This window comes from Pleurodeles waltl, chromosome 3_1 (assembly GCF_031143425.1).
Source record: "Pleurodeles waltl isolate 20211129_DDA chromosome 3_1, aPleWal1.hap1.20221129, whole genome shotgun sequence".
In the NCBI taxonomy this organism is placed as follows: Eukaryota; Metazoa; Chordata; class Amphibia; order Caudata; family Salamandridae; genus Pleurodeles; species Pleurodeles waltl.
The window spans coordinates 1,373,696,343-1,373,713,504 of NC_090440.1; the positions used below are offsets into that span (position 1 = coordinate 1,373,696,343).

Sequence of the window (17,162 nt, forward strand, 5' to 3'; positions counted from 1 at the left end):
CTTCATCATACACGCCAGCCTTCATAGGAAGACACAGGTCCTTCTAACCTTCAGGAGACACCTCAAGACCTGGCTGTTCGAGCAGCAGCAGCACCCCCCCTCCCTTGGCGCCTTGAGACCCTCACAGGTGAGTAGCGCCCTTTACAAATGCTATGATTGATTGATAGTTTCCATCACATGTTCTCTTTCCCTTTTGTGCTCAGCTGCTCGTTGCAGACACCTTGTTTTCCCCCACACTTAAAACATTTCCTAAAAAAAATTAAATCCCCAACATTTAATTAGAAGAATGACACCAATTAGACAAATTAAAAAATTATAACGTGCATTATTATTTTCCAAAGAACAGTTTCACCTACACTTTCTAGCCATTTACCAATCTTTGAAAGTTTATCTCTAATTGCACCTGCCCATGATTTAATTGTCTTCCATGCGCCAACTTCTTCCAAAACCTTTGCATCAAGTGTGATGTTAGCATTGTTCATATTATATAATTATCAACTTTCTTACTGTTATCAGGCACATAAGTACAACATTCCTGTACATACAACATACAACGCCTTACATTGCTAATAATATTGTATATTTAAAGTAAGCCTATTTTTCATAACCGTAGCATGCACAACCATTAGTTCTTTGTTAATCCTTGTAAGAGTGCATGCTGTATCATTAGCCAATATATCTACTAATGTGGACAATTTTCTAATCTTTACATTATTTAAAGCTACGCCACCAGAAGGAACCCTGATGCCAAATATATCTCCTAACATCTTACTGGAACTACGTTTCTATCTCCTCAAATTTATGTGACCTGTGTCACTGATCTCTTTCACATGATAAACATGAGCAAATATTAGAGCAAAATACCAGCTTCCCACCCAATCACGTGGGAGATAAAAAAAAATATGCAGTTTTACCGCATAAATAATAAATCCCCTTAAGAAGAGGTACACTCCCAATCAAAACCTCATTAGTAACTAAGGCCCTCATTACGACCCTGGCGGTGAGTGGTAAAGTGGCGGTAATACCGCCAACAGGCTGGCAGTAAGTACTGCCAAATTATGACCATGGAGGTGATATCTCCCAGAGACAGCCAATGTACCACACCAACCGCCAGGGCAGAAACAACAACCACCACGGCGGTAGCCGCCAACAGCCAGGCGGGAGTCAAAGTTCCGCCCACCATATTTTGACCCTGCAAACACCAACAAAAGCCTGGTGGAAACAGAGCACAGAAGTGAAAGGACTCACCATTGAAGACAAAGGGAAGAACCACGGCGCCATGGAACTCGAACTGCAAGTTTTCCCGATGATCTTCTACGTCATGCTCCACCACGAATACCAACGCTGTCAAAGACGACGACGGTGTGTACAGCTGCCTAGCACACAAGGGAGGGTGGGAGGTGTAGTGCTTTCCTCTTATTTAGTTTCTAAGCACTAACATAACACAACAGAAATGCACTTCTGAGGTCAAAGAAGACTTTTATTGTTATTTTATTCTTCCCCAACCACAATGTTTATGAATGAATGACGAATTAGTAGCTTTCAAGTCCGCGTTAATCAAACAAAATATATCAGTTTGCAATATACACAGCAGGTTATATTTATAAGATATTGAATGCAAAGCAAAACAAATACTTCACCGTGTAGGAACTATTTACAGCTACATCTTTCTAAGGTCTGCAAGCTGAGACCCCTGTCAGCCGCGAGAAAGAGTGTCATCTACCCACACGGGATGCTGGCAACTGGCGCCAAGCTCCAGCACGAGGTCCGGCAGATTCGAATCTGACTCTCTGCAGCCTGTTACATTCGTTACAAAGGTGTGCCCCCTCCTCTCAGACCTGGGAAACTGAGCAAGCCTTTTGGAGACTGGCCAGGTCTCCAAGACTACTCCTGTTCCCAAGCTCAAGGGAAGAGAAACGACGCCCATGTACTCTCTCTTATCAGGTCTAGTCTACTGTGAGAGCAAAACATCTTGGTTCTCTGGTGCAAAAACACAGCTTGGAAAAATACAGAACTCCACGTTAAAGGCAATGGGCAGCTAACCTAAATATCAAATGCAATGTCATGTTAAAGGCAATAGGCAGCTAACCTAAATATCAAATGCAATGTCTAGTGTCATGTCAAAGCCCATAGGCAGCTGAGCTGAATATAAAATGCAATGTATAATATCATGTCAAAGCCAATAGGCAGCGGAGCTGAATACAAAATGCAATGTCTAATATCATGTCAAAGCCAATAGGCAGTTAAGCTGAATATCATGTCAAAGCCAATAGGCAGTTAAGCTGAATACAAAATGCAATATATAATATCATGTCAAAGCCCATAGGCAGAATATCTAATAGCATGTCAAAGTCAATAGGCAGCTAAATTGAATACATCATGTCAAAGTCAATAGGCATGCAATGTCAAAGCCAATAGGCGGCTAGACTGGATACAGCATGTCAAAGCCAATAGGCAGAATACAGAATGTAATGGCTAATGCAATGTCAAAGCCCATAGGCGGCTAAACTGAATACAGAAAGTAATGGCTAATGCCATGTCAAAGCCAATAGGCAGAATACAGACTAATGCAATGTCAAAGCCCATAGGCGGCTAAACTGAATACAGAAAGTAATGGCTAATGCCATGTCAAAGCCAATAGGCGGCTAAACTGAACAAAACATACCATGTGCTACTGGTGAACATTGAGCAACTAATATGCGCAGTGGTGAAACACAAAGTCATTGGTCAAAACAAAACTTATCAAATGGCAGGACATTCCGCCCTTTGACCAATGAATTTTTGTTTCATATATCTCATATTTCAAACAAAAAAAAAACATCAGCACAAAAAACATTATGATCAAAGCAATCCCTGTAAAGCAATAGAAGTGAATTAACACATTGATTTCATAACCTTTCACATCAGATACATCTATACAGAAAAGACTGGGCAATTTTTTTGTTTTTTTTCTTTCTGAATGAGTCTCTAATTCAACAGTGTTAGCAATTTGATGTGGCATGAGTTCTACTCATGTAAAGATGCACGGTCCACTTGAAAGGTTTGCTGGAAGATAAGCAAAAGTCAGAGTTCCATACGAGAGGGAAAAAAAAAAAAAAAACACAGCAAACAAGTTGAACTTGAACTGAAGGCGCAGTTTGCGCAAAATGGATCCATGGTGCTGGCACTTTACTCAGCCAGGTTCAGGTTGGGGATTCGGTCCCTTCCCCGACCCCACACGCACACACCGGAAGGGGGACCACACAGCGCACTCAGGGACAGTGGCGAAACGTGGTAGGATCTGCAAAAGAAACAAGTATGACTTTTCTTGCAAATAACATTTTTCATTTAAACTGCACCCTTCCTCTTCCTTTCCCTGTTTTATAATCAGCAGGACGTTTTTGGGGCCCTTTGTTATATTCTCTGCAGGTTCTGGAGGGTCACTTGGGGCATCAGCACTGAGGTTTTTATCTGCTGCGCCACAGCTTCCTTTTTCTTGCACTGTCAGAAGGGCTGGGGCAGACTCATTCTTTACCAAACCTCCATTCACTGCACTTTTGTCAATTTGGGCCATTCTGTCTCCAATTTGTATGAATGAATCAGATTCTTTTCTAGGTATCAGCATAATTTCGATTTTTCCTTGGTAATTTGCAGCAATCACTCTCCCTAAAACCTGATCAATTTGCCATTTCTGTTCTGGTAACTTTCCTCTCCCCAACTGCTCTGTGACTGCTTGCATGACAGATTGCTTTTGTGCGTGCTGCACAGTTTTTATCAAATCTAGGGGAATGTGCATCTCTCTCATCTCTGCCCACCTGTAAGTGGCCTTTTCACATTTCTGGGGCACCCACATAGCCATCCCCACTAAGGCAGAATTCTGGGTGAACACTTCTCTCTCTGCATTTTTCTCATTAACATCTGCAAGGTAATTGAACCAGTTAGGTACAAGCCATGTGGCTAAAACATTATCAAAGAACCAAAAATCAGCATAAAAATTACACATCTCACGTAGCTCTTGCTTTAAAATCTGACACACATTATACAACGCTGTTTCTTCTACTGTGCCAGAAAGCAACATTTCAGTCAATGAATCATTAGTAAAACAAACATGCTTTTTATCTTCAGTGGACACGAATTCAAATGGTGCACACAACTTCATTGGTAATTCTTTTATCTGTGATACTCTAGCCCTGTCTTGCAAGTACCAGATCCATTGTATGATTCTAGCTAGGGGCACTATTTTCTTTCCTTGTTCTTGATTTAAATGTACATAAGTATTTCCTTCTTGCACTGCGCAAAAACCTAAAGTCTGCATTATTTCATTTGCCAAATCACACGCGCGCAGTTGCATATTATTTTTCACAGTGACCATATACAAAAGTGTTAGGATTTCTCTCAAATGAGAGCTATTCTTTTTCCAAAAATCAAACAAGCTAATGAAACTCGGGGTGTCTTGCTCTAAAATCCTTCGTTTTACTTGTGCATTTTGCAACGTAACTCGTAAATCACATTCTGGTCTCTCGTCCCTGTTATCAGTTAAGGAATGCACTTTGGCTGCCAAAAACCCTGGCTCACACGGAAACTCAGTGCAGCTCGGAGCTGTCTTAACCCCCTCATTATTGGAATGGGACAAGAAAGATTCTTCATTTTTATAACTTTCAGCATTATTTTGAATTATCGTATCCTGGCTAATTTGCTCACGTAAATTCCTATTTTCATGTTCCAACTTCCTACATTTCTCCTGCATTTCTCTGTAAGCAGATAAAGGTATCCAGACCTTTCTGTCATCATTACTTCCAAAACACACGTTTTCTACATATATACAACAGGAATTATTTCTCAAAACATTATCAGGCCTTTTAGCTACACATGCATTTTCTTCTGTAATTCCCCAAACAGAAAACAATTCACAGTTTTTCTTAGCACCATCAGGCAGTTCATCAACACATGTATTCTCAGACATGGTCTGCCGTGCTACTGTGATTCTCCAAACAGAAAACAATTTCTGTAATTCTCCAAACAACAAAAAAACAATTACACTTTTAAAGTGTGCACTTAGAAATCTACCAACTCGTCAAACCCTTTAATCACCTCTTAATGACCGACCCCACTTCTGGTACCAATTGTAGTGCTTTCCTCTTATTTAGTTTCTAAGCACTAACATAACACAACAGAAATGCACTTCTGAGGTCAAAGAAGACTTTTATTGTTATTTTATTCTTCCCCAACCACAATGTTTATGAATGAATGACGAATTAGTAGCTTTCAAGTCCGCGTTAATCAAACAAAATATATCAGTTTGCAATATACACAGCAGGTTATATTTATAAGATATTGAATGCAAAGCAAAACAAATACTTCACCGTGTAGGAACTATTTACAGCTACATCTTTCTAAGGTCTGCAAGCTGAGACCCCTGTCAGCCGCGAGAAAGAGTGTCATCTACCCACACGGGATGCTGGCAACTGGCGCCAAGCTCCAGCACGAGGTCCGGCAGATTCGAATCTGACTCTCTGCAGCCTGTTACATTCGTTACAAAGGTGTGCCCCCTCCTCTCAGACCTGGGAAACTGAGCAAGCCTTTTGGAGACTGGCCAGGTCTCCAAGACTACTCCTGTTCCCAAGCTCAAGGGAAGAGAAACGACGCCCATGTACTCTCTCTTATCAGGTCTAGTCTACTGTGAGAGCAAAACATCTTGGTTCTCTGGTGCAAAAACACAGCTTGGAAAAATACAGAACTCCACGTTAAAGGCAATGGGCAGCTAACCTAAATATCAAATGCAATGTCATGTTAAAGGCAATAGGCAGCTAACCTAAATATCAAATGCAATGTCTAGTGTCATGTCAAAGCCCATAGGCAGCTGAGCTGAATATAAAATGCAATGTATAATATCATGTCAAAGCCAATAGGCAGCGGAGCTGAATACAAAATGCAATGTCTAATATCATGTCAAAGCCAATAGGCAGTTAAGCTGAATATCATGTCAAAGCCAATAGGCAGTTAAGCTGAATACAAAATGCAATATATAATATCATGTCAAAGCCCATAGGCAGAATATCTAATAGCATGTCAAAGTCAATAGGCAGCTAAATTGAATACATCATGTCAAAGTCAATAGGCATGCAATGTCAAAGCCAATAGGCGGCTAGACTGGATACAGCATGTCAAAGCCAATAGGCAGAATACAGAATGTAATGGCTAATGCAATGTCAAAGCCCATAGGCGGCTAAACTGAATACAGAAAGTAATGGCTAATGCCATGTCAAAGCCAATAGGCAGAATACAGACTAATGCAATGTCAAAGCCCATAGGCGGCTAAACTGAATACAGAAAGTAATGGCTAATGCCATGTCAAAGCCAATAGGCGGCTAAACTGAACAAAACATACCATGTGCTACTGGTGAACATTGAGCAACTAATATGCGCAGTGGTGAAACACAAAGTCATTGGTCAAAACAAAACTTATCAAATGGCAGGACAGGAGGAAAACGAGAGTGACACACACACACGCACCACACACACCATTCACAAACACACACTGTACACACAACCAGCTGCACTACAAAAATAATTTGACCCAGAAAATCGGCAGAATAAAGCAAGGACAACAGGAATTGACGAAAGTGATTGTAATCGGTTCAGCATCAAAATTAATAACCGATTTGGCAATGAAATAGATATGTACACATGTATAAAAAAAGGGACACTGCCCAGTTCAAAGGGCCCACATGGCCATAGGGCACAGTTGAAGGCCCAACTTGAATACTGACCACATCCGGATAGAACACTGCAGGGGCATCAGTTTGCAAATAGGCAGGCACCTCATGGGGAGGGGGGGCACATCAGCCGGATGCGGGAACAAGCCCACTGGTTCTGGAGGGGGCAACATGTCCATTGCTTTGTCCTGGGGAGTGCAAGGCCACAGTCCCTCAAGTGGGTGACTTGCCCACTGGTTCTGGAGGGGGCAAAATGCTGATTGCTCTTTGTCCTGGGGAGTGCAGGGCTACAGTCTCTTGAGTGAGTGTCTTTCCCACTGGTTCTAAAGGGGGCAACATGCCCATTGCTCTTTGTCCTGGGCAGTGCAAGGCCCCCGTTTCTCAAGTGGGTGTCTTTCCCACTGGTTCTGGAGGGGGCAACATGCCCATTGCTCTTTGTCCAGGGGAGTGCAAGGCCACAGTCTCTCAAGTGGGTGTCTTTCCCACTGGTTCTGGATGGAGCAACATGCCCATTGCTTTGTCCTGGGGAGTGCAAGGCACAGTCTCTCAAGTGGGTGTCTTTCCCTCTGGTTCTGGAGGGCGCAACATGCCCATTGCTTTGACCTGGGGAGTGAAAGGCCACAGTCTCTCAGGTGGGTGTCTTTCCCACTGGTTCTGGAGGGGGCAACATACCCATTGTTCTTTGTCCTTGGGAGTGCAAGGCCACAGTCTCTCAAGTGGGTGTCTTCACCACTGGTTCTGGAGGGGGCAACATGCACATTGCTTTCTCCTGGGGATTGCAAGGCCACAGTCTCTCAGGTGGGTGTCTTTCCCACTGGTTCTGTAGGGGGCAACATGCCCATTGATTTGTCCTGGGGAGTGCAAGGCAACAGTCTCTCAAGTGGGTGACTTGCCCACTGGTTCTGGAGGGGGCAACATGCCCATTGCTCTTTGTCCTGGGGAGTACAGGGCCACAGTCTGTGGAGTGAATGTCTTTCCCACTGGTTCTGAAGGGGGCAACATACCCATTGTTCTTTGTCCTGGGGAGTGCAAGGCCACAGTCTCTCAAGTGGGTGTCTTTCCCACTGGTTCTGGAGGGGGCAACATGCCCATTGCTCTTTGTCCTGGGGAATGCAAGGCCACAGTCTCTCAAGTGGGTGTCTCTCCCACTGGTTCTGGATTGAGCAACATGCCCATTGCTTTGTCCTGGGGAGTGCAAGGCCACAGTCTCTCAAGTGGGTGTCTTTCCCACTGGTTCTGGAGGGGGCAACATGCCCATTGCTTTGTCCTGGGGAGTGCAAGGCCACAGTCTCTGGAGTGGGTGACTTGCCCACTAGTTCTGGAGGGGGCAACATGCCCATTGCTCTTTGTCCTGGGTAGTGCAAGGCCACAGTCTCCCAAGTGGGTGTCTTTCCCACTGGTTCTGGAGGGGGCAAATTGCACAGTAGCCCTCAGTGGGTGGACTATATGGCATCCGCTGGTGGTGATGGCTGCGTGCTGGTGGTGGTTGGGGGAGGCTCCTGGGCAGCCCTTGCACTCCTTCATTGCTGCATGCTGGTAGTGGTTGGGGAGGCTCCTGGGCAACCCCTGCACTTAATGATGACTGCATGCTGGTGGTAGTTGAGGTTCCTGGACAGCCCCTGCACTCACTGATTGCTGCATGCTGGTGCTGGTTGGGGAAGGCTCCTGGGCAGCCCCTGCACTCACTGATGGCTGCACATTCACGGCTGGTGGTGGGGGCTCAGTGACAGCTGCTGGCGGTAGCAGTGTTTTCCTGACAACTTCTGCTGGCGTAGAGTGCCTCTTGTCCTCCTGGTCATGTGTTGGGGATCCCTTACTCTTCCTGGCAGGGGTGGATCGGCTCTTCCCCTCTCTGCCTGGTGGTACAGGCTCCTTCCCCTTCCTCACAGTCTGTGCAGGCTCCTCCCCCTTCTTCACAGCTGGTGCAGGCTTCTTCCCCTTCCTCACAGCTGTTGCCGGACTCTTCCCTTTCATCCCAGGTGGTGCTGGCTCCTTCCCCTTCAGAGTTGTTAGTCTGGTATCCCTACCACCACGCGTAGGTGGCGCTACCACTGTCCCCATGGACTGTTTGGCTGAGGTGCTGGGCTGTGTCCTTGGTACCCTGCCCAAAGGTGCAGGACAGGGGGAGAGGTAGGGAATAGGTCAATCTGGGAAAGGAAAAGCTTTTTAGGGACGGTGGGGCGGGAGGACGGAGGAGTAATGGGAATGGATGGTGAGGGAGTGGTTGTTGGAGGAGTATGTCTGCTAGATTTGGGTGCATGGGCTGTATGCTGTTGTGAGGTGGATGGCTGTTGGGTGTCTGAGTGCTTGCCTCTGTGTTCTTTAGGGGGGGACAGACAGGGTGGGAGAGGACACAGGAGACGCATGCATGGATGTTGTGGAGGTGTCAGCCAGTGAGGTGTGTGTTCTGCTTGGTGTGGTGATGATGCTGGTAGTGGATATTGAAGAAGTGCATGCAGCTGTGAGTATGGACGTAACTAGGTGGGAGGTGGTGGAGGAGGGAGACAGTGGAGGCAGTGGATGTTGGCGTGTCTGCAACTGTATGGTGTTTGTGTGAGTGCCTGTGGGATGAAGTGTGGTGCTTGTGTTTACCTGTGCCACTCTTGTGTGTTGTCTTGTGTGCATGCTCATCTGCTTGTGTGTTTGGGATGGGTTGGAGTTGCGGAGAATGGGACTGGGAAGTGGAAGTTCGAGGGGGGATGATTGAAACAGGGACAATGGCTGCAATCAGAGAGGAGGCCAGAGCCTGAATCGATCTCTGTTGGGCGACCAATCCACTGTGAATGCCCTCCAGGAATTAATTGCATTGCTGCATCTGGGATGCCAGCCCTTGGAAGGCATTCACAATGGTTGATTGCCCTACAGAGATGGATCTCAAGAGGTCAAAAGCCTCCTCACTTAGGGCAACAGGGCTCACTGGGACAGGGCCTGAGGTGACTGGGGCAAAGGAGATTCCCACCCTCCTGGGTGAGTGGGAACGGGCAACTCGCTGAGGGGCTACTGGGAGGGCAGTGCTGGTACAAGGGTGGCAGCTGTAGCTGCAGTTGGGGTGGTCACAGAGGTGTCCACCAGCACCAGGGAGCTCCCATCGGAGGAGGTATCAGAGTCTGTGTTGTCCCCTCTAGTCTCCGCCTTGGTGCTCCCCTCACTCTGGTTCCCTCAGTGTCGGTGGACTCTGCCTCCAGGGTCCTGTGGGATGCTGCTCCCTCCGTCACCGGCACCTCTGCTCCTCCGACAGATGATGCTAATGCACATAAGGACAGGATGACAAAACAAACAAGCATTTACAGTGCAACGGGTCTCGCATTTGCTCATGTTAGAGCTGATCGCGTTGTAAACTCCTAACCCGACTTTTCATCTATTGGGCAAAAGTGTATTTATGTACATAACCCGAAAAAGTGAAATTAACTATGTAAAGCGCTCGACTTCTGCCAAGCGAGATCTCGCTCATAAATTAGAGAAAAATAAGTCCACGAGCCCGATGGAAAACAGCGAGCCTCGCATGTTTTCTGTACTTGGTCGCTGCGCTGGAGGAGGGCTAGCCACCGGAAAAGGCATGATATATGCGTGCTTTCGACTAATGAAAGCAAGCAGATTTTATTAGGCCAGCCCACGAACCAATAAAAAACACTGACGTCATGTTGACAGGGCTCCGAGCCCTTTTCTGAACACTAAAGAGTCTCCCTGCTTTAAGCATGCGCGAGCGCATGCAACGCAGGCTCGACCCTAAAAAGGGGGGAGAAAGACAAAGGATACACTGGGTCAATGACTGCAACAACACCACCATTGCACCCTCACAAACAGGGAACAGGCCTACGCACCATGCATTGCACTACCAGTGAAATGGCTAGTCACCAAGGCATGAGGAGGGGCTCACACCGCCAACTGCAGCACACCTGGGACCCACCCAACCCTGCCTAGCAGTGAATACTAACAAGCTAGGTAACCAGTATTTTTCATTCAACACTTAGCCTCCAGAGGACTTACACTGCTATGTCTGGCCTGGCCTTAGGGGCACCCACTAACACACAACCACCACCCGAATACCACCTCACCAGCCATAAGTTGTAATGATAACCACTGTACTCACCCCCTTGTTGCTGCTGTGATACCCTCAAGCTCCATCCAGCTCAGGGTAGGCCACTGCCAGTATGCGGGCCATCAGGGGGGTCAGGGTCCGACGGGCACCTCTTCCTCATTGGGAGGCCATCCCCAGCTGGACCTCCGCGGTCTGGCGTGCCCAGTGTCTCAGGTTCTCCCACCGTTTCCGACAGTGGGGCTCCGCCTGCCATAGACCCCCAGGGTCCGCCTGTCCTTGGTAATGGCACGCCACATTCCCTTCTTTTGATGGGTGCTGACCTGCAGAGGCAATACAGACAGGTGTACACCATTAGACAAACAGTCCAGCCTGCCCCACAAATGGCCCACCATACCCGTTTCGATCACCATTGGCACACACATAGCCCAGCACATACCATGTACACCGCCAAGAGGAAATCCACCCACCCACTTCCACGATGCCTTCACACACAACTCCATGCATTCATGCCACATGCATTGTGCCCAAAGTGTATTCACCTGTTGGTCTGGAGGCCCATACAGCTGCCCGTACTTGGGTAGGACCCCATCACCCAGTCGCTCCAACTCCTCCGAAGTGAAACCTGGGGCCCTTTCCCCGGTCACACGGGCCATGGTAGGTTCCAGACACAGGTCGCACCAGCACATGCAGTATAGGTCCTCTCCTATGGACAGTCAGGAAACAAGTGAGGAATGTGAATTAAAATGGCGGTCATGTCTGCAGCGGTGCATTCCGTCACCGCCGGCGTAGATCCCCATTGGCCACTGTACCCCATAGGGCCCAATATAAACCAATGAGGAACTGCACGGCAGTTCACAACCGCCTACCGCTACGTCGAGCTGCGTCGGAGGCATTACCTCACTTCCACCTGTCCCTCCACCCAGGACAGGTGGTCGCCATTTCAGGGGGGGTGAACAGGCCTGTCGATAATATCTGTGTCACAGGATATATAGGCACATACTTTTAAATTATACTGTCCCAAAACATGATTACACGTTGTGGACTGCTGTTGTGGTATAATTGTTCAAATTGTGACAGCCTACTCACTCTTGTGTCCCTTAGATACCTACCACTGAGGATGAATAGGAGATGGAGACATACCCCCCGTGTACAGACTCCTGGTGGACTTGGCTACACTGGAGGACAGGCACATTAAACTCACCTATAGACTGGACAGGGCCACAGTCACAGAGCTGTGTGCCCAGTTAGTGCCTGACCTGATCTCAGCTATCCTTCTTCTGACTGGAATCCCCCCTCTTGTGCAAGTTCTATCAGTGCTCCATTTACTGGCAACTGATTCTTTCCAAGTGTCAGTGGGCTTGGCAGCAGGAATGTCACAGCCAATGTTCTCAAAAGTGCTGGCAAGAGTCTTGTCTGCCATGATAAAACACAAGTGCAGCTACATTGCTTTCCCCCAGGTGGAGGATTTAGCCACTGTGAAGGCTGAGTTTTATGCAATGGGACATATCCCCAATATAATTGGGGCAATTGACGGAACACATATTGCGTTTGTCCACCCACCTGGCAAAATGAACAGGTGTATAGGAATTGTAAGAGTTTCCACTCACTGAATGTGCAGATGGTGTGCTTGGCGGACCAGTACATCTCCCACGTCAATGCTAAGTATCCTGGGTCGGTGCATGATGCCTTTGTCCTAAGGAATAGCAGCATCCCAAATGTGATGTCCCAACTACAGAGGCATAGGGTGTGGCTAATCGATGAGCCTTGGTCCCCACCCAGTGTTTGTTGTTGTATGCCTATGCTGTTGGCCAAATAGTATAGTGTGTGGCTAAATGTTTTTCCTCTATATTTGCAGTTGACTATGGTTACCCAAACCTATCGTGGCTGCTGACTCCTGTGAGGAATGCCAGGACAAAGGCAGAAGAACGTTATAATGGGGCACATGGGAGAACCAGAAGGATAATTGAGAGGACCTTCGGCCTCCTGAAGGGCAAGTTTAGGTGCCTCTATCTGACAGGTAGATCCCTGTGCTACTCACCCGAGAAGGTCTGTCAGATAGTAGTGACATGCTGCATGTTGCACAACCTGGCCCTCAGGCGCCATGTACCTTTTCTGCAGGAGGAGGAGACTGGAGATGCCCCTGTGGCAGCCGTGGACCCTGAGGACAGTGAGGATGAGGAGGTAGAGGATGAGGATGTGGACAACAGAACATTAGTGATACACCAGTACTTCTAATGACACACAGGTGAGACAGTGCAACTTCACATTTCTATGACTATTGGTGTATTCTGTGTGGCATTGGCATGCTGGCATTACCCACCTCTTTCCCTTACTTACTGTTACCTATTGATATTCATTTGACAGATGTTGGTGATATGACAGAGGTGTGGGTACGCTGGGTGGGTGCTGTGGTGTTGGATACTGATGGGGGAGGCTCTGTGGTAGTCTGTGAGTGGGTTTGGGTGACCGGCTGTCCAGTGGTCCCTGGTGGACCTGGTAGGCCATCCAGATCCAGAAGTCCAGAGTTACTGTCATCACTGGGGGCCTCTTCTGTTGGGGAACTAGATTGTGGGGGCACATTCTCTCCACTGACATTGGCTGGGGTACTTGTGGGGATGTAATGATGCATTATGCTTCAAGTGTATGACATTTGTACTTCCATAGCTTCCCCTCTATGATTGGTGTTACCCTTCCAGCTTTTGCTTGTGTATGTTGGTGTACTGTGGGATTGTTAGTTTCCCTATGCTGTGCATGCTTTAGTGATGGGTGTCCATGCAGGGCTGGGAGGGTGTCCATGTATTGGTACAGCATGCAGGGCCTGGCTTTGGGATTAGTGAGATGTGTTGGTATAGTGTGTGGGATGTGGTGGAGGGATGGGAGTGAGGGTGAGGGTGTGTGATGGCATGCAGGCATGGGGAGTTGATAGTTGTTAAATTTTGATTTACCAGTGTGCAGTCCTCCGGCAACTCCAGCAAGTCCCTCAGGATGCAGTATTGCCAGTATCTGCTCCTCCCATGCTGAGAGCTGTGTGGGAGAAGTCGGGGTCCACCGCCAGTCCTCTGTATGGTGAGCTGGTGCCTTGCTGCTATGGAATGTACCTTCCCCTGTAGGTCGCTCCACCTCTTCCTGATGTTGTCTCTTCTTATTGGGTGCTGTCCCACGACATTGACCCTGTCCACAATTCTCTGTCATAGCGCCATCTTCCTTGCTATAGATATTTGCTGTACCTTTGCTCAAAAGAGCTATGGCTCTACCCTGACAATTTCCTCCACTATGACTCTTAACTCCTCCTCAGTGAAACGGGGGTGCCTTTTGGTCCCATGGGTGTTGTGTGATGTGCGTTGGTGAGGGTGTATTGGGTAATGTGGTGGGGTGTGTGATGTGGAGTGCGTGAGTGGTGTATGGGTGTATGTGGTGTGTGTGTCTTGTTGTCTCTGTGCTCTTCTTCTCAGTCTCCTGGTGGCAATTTTTCATAAGGAGTTGTGGGTAATGTGGGGGTGTGTTTTATAGTGGTGTGGGTGGGTGAATGTTAGGTGTGTGTATTTGGTATTGTCCAATGTAGTGTTGTTTTGTATGTGGGTGTCCATTCTGATCGCAGTGGTGTGTACCGCCAATGGTTTACCGCCGTTGAATGTCCGCTGTGGTGATTCGTGGGTCATAATGTGATGGGCGTTGTTTTGTTGGCGTAACGGTATGAGTTTTGGGACCACCACTTTATCACTGACCTTTGGTCTGGCGGATTTGTGTATGTGGCTATATTCTGTCGGATTGGTGTGTTTGTGTCATAATGTGGTGAATGGATATTCACCAGCGCGGCAATAAGTTGGCGGCCGTCAGCGTGGTGGTAAGCAGGATTTACTGCTGATGTCATAATGAGGGCCTAAATAACTTTTCTACCATTTACTCCATCCTACCGCTTCTGCTGGTTATCCAATCCGACTTTTTATGTACTGTACACATCATGTCCTCCTCTGCCTGATCAAGATTTTGATTTGAATACACCTTTTATTTTTGAACCCTTCTTTCTCTTCCCTTTCTAATTCCAGCACCTTTGCCTCTTTCTGATGTCTGCTGCTCTCTGTGCTCCTTTTGTTACACTCTGTCATAAACTAATTTTCAATAATATTTAATTGACATACAAACTTATTATCAGTTAGGTTAGTTTAAGTTGTGTAATTGGCTTCACATAGATTGAGTGTTAATAACAGGTACCTTTTCTAAAGGAACATAATAATCAGAAATAAAAAATATCAATAATTCCCAACAATTAAAATATAGTTAGAAATATATTACAAGACAATGGATGCTTAAACGGGAGCTGTTAATTGTTGATACTCTTGGCTGTTGATTCAGCTAGGAAAGTAAATTAATAACAATCACTAGCATTCATTGTATTTGAATATTCTTCTATTAAACTGCTTACTGTATCATTCCTATGCATCATTTTGTTAATTTCAACATTTCCGCTATTAATCAAGGTCTGGTAAATTTCCAGTATTGGTGAGGCATACCCAGCAGAGGCGATAAGTCCTACTAATAAACCAATTAAAAATATTATTTAATCTGCATCCATACATCTTGCTGTTTGCCAAGTTTCTTCTATTACAAATTCCAAAAAGCAAAATATAACCAAACATCTAACTAGATGTAGGGTGCAAATTGAATAAAGCAGCAGAGTGAGTTCATGTATTCAATGCCTTCCAAGAAGGAAAACCGAGTATCTTCAACAGGACACCTAGGGAACAAACGAAAAGAAATGTGAAACATTTCTCAGAGTTCAGAGATTCAGTACAACATTTAGGCCCTCATTACAACCCTGGCGATCAGTGATAAAGCGGCGGTAATACCGCCAACAGGCCGGCGGTAAAAAAAAAATGGAACCACGGCAGAAACTGCCAAAAAATACAGCCACTTTAACACACCGACTGCCACGGCGGTAGCAACAAACACCACGGTGGTAACCGCCAACAGACAGGCGGAAGACAATGTACCGCTCACTCTATTACAAGGCACCAATCCGCCAGCTTTTCCGGGGCGGTACTAACATCATCAAAAGCACAGCGGAAACAGTACTCTGAAGGGGAACCACTCACCTTTCGACACTCGACGAAGAACCAGACGCTATGGAGCCCGATCTACAGGTCCTGCCGATGCTGGTATATCTGCTAATACACCAGGAATATCAAAGAAGGCGACGACCACGGTGAGGACAGCACCTAGCACACAGGGAAGGGGGGAGGAAAAAGAGAGTGACACACACACACGCAACACGTAACATCCCCACCAACACCCCCAACACCATATACACAAAAACATGTAGCAACATGACATTCAAACCCCGTAACCCCCTGGAAGAATGCAAGGACAAAAGGAATTGAGTGAAATAAGTGATATTTTGAAATATGCAGATAAAGTTAACGATTGCAAACAACAGTATATACAAATATTTACAATATGTACAGAAGGCCGAACACTGTCCTTTGCAAATGTCCGTGACCGGTTGCCTGGGGTCCCTTTAGTGGTGGGCACACTGCTGATTGACGTGTTGTGGGAACAGAGGTATGGGCCCACTGGGTGGGTGCTGTAGTGGTGTTTCCTGAAGGGGGAGGGTCTGTGGTGGTTTGGGACTGTGGCAGGGTAACCGACTGTCCAGAGGTCCCTGATGGGCCAGGTTGGTCATCGTGATCCAGGCATGCAGAGCTGCTGTCATCACTGTGGGCCTCTTCTGGTGGGGGGGCTGGATGTAGCTGGCACCTCCTCTCCGGTGACGTTGGGTAGGGGTCCTGTTGGGATGCAAATGCATTGTTAATGTATCTGCGTGTGCCATCTTGTGCATGGGTGTGTTTCCCTGTATGATTGTGCTTTCCCTGTCGGCTTGGCCTTGTGTGAGTGGTGATTTTGTGGGCTGGGTGAGTCTCTCTATTGGGCATGCTGGGGTGATGGGTGCCCCTGCAGGACTGTGATGGGGGTCCATGCATTGTTGTTGCATGCAGGGCTTGGTATTGGGATGGGTGGGTTGTGATAGAGGGATATATGTGAGTTGGTGGAGTGATGGGAGTGAGGGTAAGGGTGTGGGTATGTGATGGCATGCAGATAGGGTGGTGGATATAGTAATGGAGATTTGCCTTACCAGAGTCCAGTCCTCCTGCTACTCATGCGAGGCCCTCAGGATGCATTATCACCAAGACTTGCTCCTCCCATGTTGTTAGTTGTGGGGGAGCAGGTGGGAGTCCACTGCCAGTCCTCTGTACAGCAATCTGGTGTCTTGAAACCACGGAACGCACCTTCCCCCGTAGGTCGTTCCACCTCTTCCTGATGTCATTCCTTGTTCTTGGATGCTGTCCCACGGTGTTGACCCTGTCCACGATTCTCCGCCATAGCTCCATCTTCCTAGCAATGGTCGTCTGCTGCACCTGTGATCTGAATAG

At 47.1% G+C, this 17,162-nt stretch overlaps 1 protein-coding gene across 1 annotated transcript; it reads right to left on the reverse strand.

Moving 5' to 3' along the window:
- Window positions 1-2,934: 2,934 nt before the first annotated feature.
- LOC138285211 (uncharacterized) lies at window positions 2,935-6,429 on the reverse strand. Its single transcript, XM_069224877.1, has 2 exons — window positions 3,795-6,429; window positions 2,935-3,280 (listed from the first exon to the last, which is right to left on the reverse strand). Exons 1-2 carry the CDS (start codon window positions 4,940-4,942, stop codon window positions 3,169-3,171), a joined length of 1,260 nt encoding a protein of 419 aa, XP_069080978.1. The 5' UTR covers window positions 4,943-6,429; the 3' UTR covers window positions 2,935-3,168.
- Between the last annotated feature and the right edge of the window lie 10,733 nt (window positions 6,430-17,162).

Excerpts from the sequence above, each read along its gene's own strand:
- LOC138285211 (XM_069224877.1), bottom strand. The coding sequence starts at position 4,942 with ATGTCTGAGAATACATGTGTTGATGAACTGCCTGATGGTGCTAAGAAA. Across the intron at positions 3,281-3,794 it reads TGTGAAAAGGCCACTTACAG|ATCCTACCACGTTTCGCCAC; the intron begins GTGGGCAGAGAT and ends TTTCTTTTGCAG.